The 9,443-nt window shown below is 53.0% G+C and overlaps 1 gene segment (V, D, J or C); it reads left to right on the top strand.

Annotated features, from left to right (window-relative positions):
• The first annotated feature begins 2,400 nt into the window (after positions 1-2,400).
• On the top strand, positions 2,401-8,778 carry LOC103345244 (T-cell receptor beta chain C region-like). The segment is given in 5 exon segments: positions 2,401-2,519; positions 6,767-7,153; positions 7,995-8,012; positions 8,145-8,251; positions 8,551-8,778. Coding segments are annotated over 5 exon segments (621 nt in total).
• Positions 8,779-9,443: the final 665 nt, after the last annotated feature.

Raw genomic sequence — 9,443 nt, 5'->3', positions numbered from 1 at the left:
TGATACTTGTCACACTTGATGGAAACTGCCTCTTTAGTTGTCTAGCACCACATCTGACTGCAAACTCCCTGATAAGCAGGAAGTGATGGTATCTCTGGGATATGCCATTGGTACCTTGTTTCAGTGTCAACACTGGTAGTATCTTTGAATAAATGAATGTATAAATGATTGAACCCACAGAGAGCCTGTTCAGAAATCATCTGCAAAGTCCTGCCTGAAACAGCCACCCACCTTTCCATTATGGGAAATAAGCATCCTAGGTACTGCACCTTAAAGCATTCAAAGCCATGTGTGCACACAAACAAATGTGTGTATGCACCTTCATATACTCACGCACACAAGTGCACACGGTCACCCACTCACGAATGTCTCTATCAGCCTCCAAGAAAAAAAAGAAATCTACATCACAGTCTCCAAGAAGCTACCAATCACAAAGAAAGAGGTGAAGTCTTGCAAAGAGCTGAATGGCAATGCAAAGCTTTGGAATAGAAGTGTAAGCTCTCTACTAAAATACAGTCAGAGGCTAATGCTCAATTTCTCATTCGGATGATCAGTCTGAGGAGGTGACAAACTCTTCAAAAGGAGAATTTATCTCAGTTGCCCACTCTGGATAGAGTGGCCAAGCTAATCAGAGACGTGAGCAAAAGCTCAGACAATGTGGTTAGATACTTCTGGGAACATCTGTGCAGCTGACTGGGTGTAAGGCTGAGACAGGAGTATTCAAAGGCAGGCTGAGACATGCTGTTCTGACACCGCACTCATCCTTACAAACCAACGTGTCACATAATAGTTGTTCACGCACTCTTGTGGCATCAGTGAATGATAAGAGTTTGGACCTTGTTCAGGAAGCAGTGAGGGATTGTAGGTTTCTAAGCTGTTGGTCCTTGTGCTATAAATTGCTAGAATGTGCTCTACAAATTTCTCTGTTAGGGCTGCCTCTCCACTCCTTGCTCCTCCCACCCACCTCACTATAAATGCCAGTCTGAGCAGGTGGGCACAGTGAGCCTCAGAGGGGAGACCCAATGCCATAGATGTCTCCTCGGGGGTGCATGTTCTAGAATGGGTCTCTCTTCCCCTATCACCACCACCACCACCTCCCCCATGCCCCCGCCGCAAGCCTCTCCCCACATTAAATTTACCCTGAGTTTGTCTGTTCCCAGCTCCACTCAGTCAGACTAACCGCTGCCACCTGTGCTTCCTGCCCCTGCCTGGGGGTTGGAGGTGGGGGACAGAACTATGAAACATTTTTGTATCATGATGTAACATTGTGGGGACTGGGGGGGGGGGCACAATGATTCAGGTAGAGGAGATGCTTTTACAAAAAGCCCTGCCCTATAAAAATATCCACGACCAGACGGGGAGAGGTCTCCGGAGCTGGTGCTTACTGTGGTCTTGCAGGAGCCTGGGCCAGCAAATGCCCCTGCTCCACACTCAGCTTGCCAGGACTGCAAAGGCCAAGGCAGCAGAGTGGGAGCACCACTCATCACTTTTCTTGAAACTTGCCCTTGACAAAGTACCTGTGCGTGCATTATTTATAAGGAACCACCCATGAAACCCCTGTGGGAGAGACAGATACCCATTTTTCAGATGAAGAAACTGAGATCAGAGAGGTTACAGGTCCTATCTGCTAAGAGCCACAGTGTCACCTGCAGTAGTTCCCAACTCCAGCCAACCCTCACTGGTACCCCATGCAGATGTCAAGTCCACGGTATTGTCACCAAGCCATGCTGTTTCTCCCTGCAAATCGGGGATGACCTCATGAAATGGCCAGGGAAAAGTCCAGGCAAGAGAGGAGGGAGCACCCTCTAACTGTGCTAAGGGAGGTGGCCACAGAGGAGGCATTCTGGCAGCCACTTCCCACTGTGCTCCTTTGCTGATGAGCTGTTCTTCGGACCAGGCACCCAGCTCACCGTGCTAGGTAAGACCTCTGATTCCAGGCATAAGGGATGGTAGGCTGCTCAGCCTGGGCCACCCCCTTGAAACATAGCCTAGGGGAATTGGATGCTGGGCCATCCAGGGCCTTAGAGGGCTGGGCCCCAGGACCTCAGGCAAGGTTTGCACCAGGCAACACAGGGCTGTGTGAACACCGGGCAGCTGTACTTTGGGGATGGCTCCAAGCTGACCGTGCTGGGTAAGGAGGGCCCTGAAACACTCACTGGGTTAGGAGGGGAGAAGTGGACAGCTGCCCAGCTGCCAACTCCTTTAGGCCCCAGCACTCCCGGTTCTGGGTGGTGAGAGGGCAACAGAGCACTCAGGCTTGGTGGGGATCAGAGTTGAGTTGGGGACAGCACACGAGGGCAGCGCCGGTTTTTGTCCGGGGCCTGGAGGCTGTGAGCTCAGAGACCCAGTATTTCGGCCCAGGCACTCGGCTGACCGTGCTTGGTAAGAGAGAGGCTGGGCTGGGACGCTCCGAGGGGCATGGGGGGTGGGGATGGCGGGATCTGTTTTTGTGTTGCACCCGGGGGCTGTGAGCCAAGATACTCAGTACTTCGGTGCAGGCACCAGGCTCTCGGTGCTAGGTAAGCTGGGACCACCCGGGGGGCTGCCAGGGCCACCGCGAAGGGGTGGGACAGGGGCGGCGGCCGTAAACCTGGAGACCGGATACTTGGGGCAGACGCCCCCCGGTTCCTGGTGCTAGGGGAGCGCGGGCCGGGTATTTGTCGCGGGCCCTCGGCCTGTGCTCTGCAGCGGCGGCGCAAACTTTCGGCTCCGGCAGCCGGCTGACAGTGCTCGGTGAGTTTGCGCGCAGGGAGCGGCCAGGGCGGGACAGAAGGCGGCGGTGCGCCTGAGTCTGGGCACCTGGTCCCTGCACTGAGCCGCAGTGGGAGTTTGCGAGCGGGGCTGTGCCTCCGTGCTCCTATGAGCAGTATTTCGGTCCCGGCACCAAGCTCACGGTCACAGGTGAGTCCGACGCCCGCGCCTTCCAGCCCCAGGTCCCGCAAGACCCCGGAAGAGTGTGCGGAGCGATGGGGACGGGGCCGGCGGGAGAGGGAGATCGGGAGTGGGCTGCCACATCCTCTGCCCGCTTCTGGTAGGCGAACATGGGCAGGGCACGGGACAGTTTCAATCTGTTTCCTGAGGTGTGCAGGGATAGGGTGAGGGGTGGAGAAGGGGAGGATGTTCTAGGACTTGGAGAGCTGCTGGATGCGACCTGGGGCATGGGTGGGGGCAGGGCTGTAGCTGCCACTCAGGAAAGGGAGCCCCATGGGCAGCGAAGGGCAGGGAGGAGCCTGGCTGGACACCAGCAGGGCACAGCTCCGGGCAGGTGTCAGGGGGTCTGAAATGACTGGGGCGTTGAGTGCAGTTGGGCAGAGAAGAAAAGGGTGGACCAAGGTGGAACAGAGAGGCCAAGATGCACAGATGACCATGAATCAGTAAAGCAGTGTCCAGGCCAGCCTGGTCTTGCTGATTTACCGTTTAGCAAAGTGGGTTTAAAATTAGATGTAGAACCCCTTGGTCTTCCCAAGCTTGGGTTCCCTGGGCAGGAGTGGGCACACAGCATCCACAGGGGCCCTTGGCTGGTCAGCAGAGAGCTGCTTGCCCCTGAGCAGGGGTGACCTCGGCTTCTGGGTGCAGTCTGGCTGGGGTGCAGTCACCCCTTAGGGAAATCTCTGGCCTCTCTGGCTTCCTGAGAGTACTCTATGCTGTTCAGTCCAGAGGGTACAAGGAATTCATTTGTTACAAACACCTTCGAATGCAGATTGCAGCCTGTGCAGAGAGGACAATTCCCTGTGATCTTATGCTCTTAGAGTTGGAAAGGACTTTAAACTCCACAGGGTGATGACAGCCCTGAGGCCAGGGAAGGAAGCAGCTCACAATCCCTGGCTGTTAACCTGGGTTATTTGGTGACAGTGACCAGACCGGGTATAGTGAGGGTCTGTTTGCTTTTGACCTGCCTGTTGGATGGACAGATATCCTTGAGAATAGCACAGGTGGCTCAAGGCACATCTTTAATCTTTACAACAGAGACTGATGTTTACTTACGGGGGAAGGCACAGCAGTACCTTCTATAGAAACCTTCCCTGGAAGGCTGGTAGAATCCCAGAGCCAGAGTGTTTGAGATGAGAGCAAAAGCAACCAGACTGCAGCAGAAAGACTGGTGGAGCTGAGTCTGCAGGTGCAAGCTGGGTTTTCAGGTCCAGTTCATCCGGCAAAGACCTGGCAGCATAAAAGCAAACAGCAAGCTATGAGCTGGGGAGAGGGCACACTGACCTGAAGGGTGGCAAGACCGGCTACAAAATTTGCAGGCCTAGCTCACAATAAAAGAGTGAGGCTGTCACTTTAAAAATTGTGTAGGATTTCAAAATGATAGCAGCCTAACATGAAACCAAGTATAGGTCTCTTCTAAGCATGTGGGTGTGTGTAACTGCACAGGTTGCACGCCTGCGAAGCCGGCCGGAAGGCAGTCACATCCGTGGAAATGTGAAGAAGTGTGAGAACGTAAGAGTACGTCTTCATTTTAGCAGGAGGCTAAAATGTTTTTGCTCAGACACAAAAACTCCATGGAAAGCACAGAGTAGGATAGATGAATGAAGGGCAGGTCCAGAAGAAGGAGTTGGTAAAATGAGAAGGCTGTCACGGGATGAAAATAAGGAATTCACCTGTGGCGCTCTAGGTATCCACCATTGCTCAGAGCGGCAATGCCCTCAAGACAATGGTAGCAAGCAGCTGCTCTGATCATCTCAGAGGCTTGTTTGGGACAGAGGCTTGCTGGTAGGATTTGGATGTCAAGGGAAAAGGAAAGTTGGAAAAATCCCTGCATTTAAAATAAGGAGGGGTTTCTATTCCTCTGGTCCAAAGAAACTCAGGGTAGCTGGAAGCAGAGAAATGGACAGGATGACCTCATGCAGGACAAAAAGTGAGAAAACCTCCTGTTCTCATGAACACCCTGTGAACTGGAAAGATGTCCTCCTGAGTAGACAAGAGCAAACCGTGTGCGTTTCACAATCTGAAGAAGACCCCAGCCCCCAAATGTCTCTCTAAACCCAAATCCCCCTTCTTCTTCAGCTCCTTCAGTTTGGATACAAATAACCTGGTGTAGGGTGAGGCTTTGTGAATCCTTATGTCATTTCATTTTCACACCCTTTCAGAAAAGGGTGCAGGGATAGGGTGAGGGGTGGAGAAGGGGAGGATGTATTAGGACTTGGAGAGCTGCTGGATGTGACCTGGGGCATGGGTGGGGGCAGGGCTGTAGCTGCCACTCAGGAAAGGGAGCCCCATGGGCAGGGAAGGGCAGGGAGGAGCCTGGCTGGACACCAGCAGGGCACAGCTCCGGGCAGGTGTCAGGGGGTCTGAAATGACTGGGGCGTTGAGTGCAGTTGGGCAGAGAAGAAAAGGGTGGACCATGGTGGAACAGAGAGGCCAAGATGCACAGATGACCATGAATCAGTAAAGCAGTGTCCAGGCCAGCCTGGCCTTGCTGATTTACCGTTTAGCAAAGTGGGTTTAAAATTAGATGTAGAACCCCTCGCTCTTCCCAAGCTTGGGGTCCCGGGCAGGAGTGGGCACACAGCACCCACAGGGGCCCTTGGCTGGTCAGCAGAGAGCTGCTTGCCCCTGAGCAGGGGTGACCTCGGCCTCTGGGGCTGGGGTGCAGTCACCCTCTAGGTGAACCTCTGGAATCTCTACCTTCCAGAGCTTAACAATATTGTACATATTTATGGGCTACAGTGTGACATTTCAATACCAGTATTCAGTGTGTGCCTACCCAACAGGATATTCAACATTTCTCCTCTGTGACAGTACTATATGATTACAGTCTTCTCTCTTGGATTTGTTCATACATCCTACATGAGCTTATTGTAAGCTGTCGTCTCCCATTCTGCTGTGTAACACCAGGAACGTATTCCTTTGCCCTAACTCTGATTTGGTAGCCATTATCTAAACTCCTTCTCTTCCACTTTCCACTACCAGCCTCTAGGAATCACCATTCTGTGTTCAGACTGAGATTTTTTCTTAGCTTCCTCATGGGATGGAGAATATGCAATATTTGCCAGATACGGAAAGTCGATGTTCTGATTCTTACGTCACAGCCAGAAAAAAATGCAGCAGAGATACTAAAGCGATGTTCCAAAAGCACACTGGTGGGCTAAGTGGTTCCAGATTTGGATCCTGTTGTTCTGATTGCCACCCAGGGCTCTATTTAAATAACTACTATGTAAAGCAGTAAGAAGTAGACAGGTAACTTTTACTGATGGAGGAAAAATCAAAACATGTCATTAGGGCCATTACTCTGAGGGCAAGGAAGAGCCATTCCTACCGCAACCACAGGAGGTTGGAGAGACAGTGGACAGCAAGGAAGAGGGAGTACAAATGCAGAGGAGTGGGGTGTGACCTACGGTGACATGGCTGTGCTTTATCATGGCTCCTTCATGGCTGTCTCACACACACTCACACCTAAGTGCACCACACACATGCACACACGCGTGCACCCACACACGTATGCAAACACGCACGAACTCACACTCATGTGTGCATCCACATACCTAAACATACGTGCACACGTGCACACACATATGCACACATGCACACACAAATGTGTGCATATTCCCACACACGTGAATACATGCATACACTCACACAAACATGTGCGCCCACACACGCCTATGCACACACATATGCACACACACTCACACATGCAAACTCACATGTGCACCTACACGGACATATGCACACACACGTGCACCCACACACGTGCACCCACACAAACCCAGGCCCAGACAGCTCTCAGCAGCCCTGCTCCTCCCCACCCCTCTTCACTTTCCAGAGGACCTGGCAAATGTGAGCCCACCCCAGGTCGTTGTGTTTGACCCATCAGAAGCAGAGATCAACAAAACCCAGAAGGCCACGCTCGTGTGCCTGGCCAAAGACTTCTACCCTGACCACGTGGAACTGAGCTGGTGGGTGAACGGGAAGGAGGTCCACAACGGGGTCAGCACGGACCCCCAGCCCTACAAGCAGGACCCCAAGTCCGATCACTCCAAATACTGCCTGAGCAGCCGCCTGAGGGTGTCGGCTGCCTTCTGGCACAACCCCCGCAACCACTTCCGCTGCCAAGTCCAGTTCTTTGGGCTCACGGACGACGACAAGTGGACGTACAACAGTAGTAAACCCGTCACCCAGAACGTCAGTGCTCACACCCGGGGCAGAGCAGGTAAGCAGGGCCTGGGGAGGCTGGGGGGGGCCACCCACCACCGGGAAGTGAAAAGCTCCAGGCAGAAGAGAAGATTAGACCCGAAGAAAACCAGAGGCGATGGAAGGGGACCATCAGTGACCACAATTTCAGGAAGCATAGAGCACACTTCCTCTCCATGACGACTGGGACCTGAACAGGCCAAACCAGGCTCACACCTTCCCTGGAGTCTCAGCCCCTCCCAGCTGTGCTGAGAGGTGGCCCTGGGCACCAGCCACACAGCTTGGCATCTGTAGGTGCTGTCTCCTGTCCCCTTCACTGGTCCTGTTTTATAAAATTAAAGTGACCTTGTCCCCGACACTGGGAAAGCTTCAGCAATACAGTGCCAGGGCCGTCGGGAGAGGCTGACCTTGCCCCACCTGATGTACAGGAGTCGGTGGCCTGAGTCTGTGATTTTGAAGTCTACAGGGTGGGTATGTGGTGCTGTGGTGAAGTCCCTGCTTGGGACACTGCATCCCATGCCACACTGCCTGGTCCAAGTCCCAGCTACTGGGTTTCTAATCCAGTTTCCCGCTCATGCACACCCTGGGAGGTAGAAAATGATGGCTCAAGTACATAAGCCCCTCCCAGCCACGGGGGAGACCTGGATTAAGTTCCAGGCTCCTGACTTTGGCCTGGCTTAGCCTTGGCTGTTGCAGGCATCTGGGGAGTGGAGCAGTGGATGGAAGATCTCCCTCCATCTCTTTCTTCTTTTCAAATAAACGATAAGAATAAAATAAATAAGTGGAGTTTGTGATTTGGGGCTCAGTGTCCTTAAGGAATGACATCCTCTCATCTACCTTTCTTTCCCTTTGTATTCCAGATTGTGGCATCAGCTCGGGTAAGTGAGACCCTTGGTCTTTGCCTGGAACCAGGGCCTGGAAAACTCATGGACACTGGGTGGGGCGGGGAGCAGAGGAGGCCACAGACAGCTGCTCACAGGTACCCACTTGCTCTCCCCTCCTGCCAACAGCATCCTATCAGCAAGGGGTCCTGTCTGCTACCGTCCTCTATGAAATCCTGCTGGGGAAGGCCACCCTGTACGCTGTGCTGGTCAGCGCCCTGGTGCTGATGGCCATGGTAAGGACGAGGGCGGAATGGGGAAATCGGTACTGGAGGGAGGGGGTGGCACATCAGGCAGATCTGTGAGGGAACCTCAGAGCCAGCCCCCAGCCTTGATGCATCCTGTCATCTCAGCGAAACCATAGGCACGGAACGTTGGGAGAAAATGCAGGATAGTTACAGACAGAAGGCATCACTGAAGGGTGGGTAGAACCATGCAGCCCTACTCAAAGTCGGGCTCCCCAGCCTGCCTCCTCTGCTCCTGTTCCTGCTGCTCCATGGTCCCCAGGACCGAGAAAATGTTCTCTCCTCCTCAGGTCAAGAAAAAGAATCCCTGAAGCCACTCCACAAGGGTACCCGTTCTTCGTCCTCACCCTGGATTCTCCGGCACTTGTTACTGATTTGTGCTCCTGAAAAGTTATTCCCTCTGCACCTCTCATCCTCTTTCTGCTGGGTTATTTGTTTTCCTCTCTGCTACCCCACAGATTGAGCTCTTAACTCTGAATGTGAAATAGAATGAACAAATAAAAATGGTGTGCTGTGCATGGCTGTGTGTCAGGGAAGTCTGTGAAGCTCCGCCCATCCTTGTCCTCTCTTCTGACATGGGGCAGGCACCTTCCCCTAAGGCACATGGAGTTACCCATCCTCCTTCTCTGTGACCAATGTTGCTGCCTCCTCTTCATCTAAGTAGAGGCCCCCAAGTGTGAGGGGCCAGACCAGACTTTTTGGGTCCCCAGTGTTGGGTTAGTTTGAATAGCAATGCCTGGGCTATGGAAAGCAGACCTAATGTGGTCAGACAGCGGGGAGCACAGTGACCCACAACCCCTGCATGGTCCAAGACAGAAGACACAGCAGACTTACTGGTTGCAATGCCTGATTCAAGTGTCATTTGTTACCCCCATACATTTAACTGTCTGTTTATCTTAGTACCTCCCACTTGTCTTGTTTCTAGACTTGGGCTTCAGAAGCAGTGCTACTTGAGGCTAGAACACTAGAGAAAGCTCACGGTTGAGAAAAAGGAAGCCTGGGGATAGGTGACCACCCAGGGGCAGGGTATACGGGGTCAAGCACTAGGGAGGAATGAGAAGAAACTGAGGCACAGTGGGACTAAGAGGCTGTGTGTGGAACAGCTCTTCCAATGGGCTCCTTCACTGGATAGATGGAGACCAGGCTACCACCAACATCAGATGTTAAGTGCACTCACTTGGGT

The sequence above is a fragment of the Oryctolagus cuniculus genome, chromosome 3 (genome assembly GCF_964237555.1).
Source record: "Oryctolagus cuniculus chromosome 3, mOryCun1.1, whole genome shotgun sequence".
Taxonomy (NCBI): domain Eukaryota; kingdom Metazoa; phylum Chordata; class Mammalia; order Lagomorpha; family Leporidae; genus Oryctolagus; species Oryctolagus cuniculus.
This window is presented reverse-complemented; position numbering and strand designations above follow the sequence as displayed.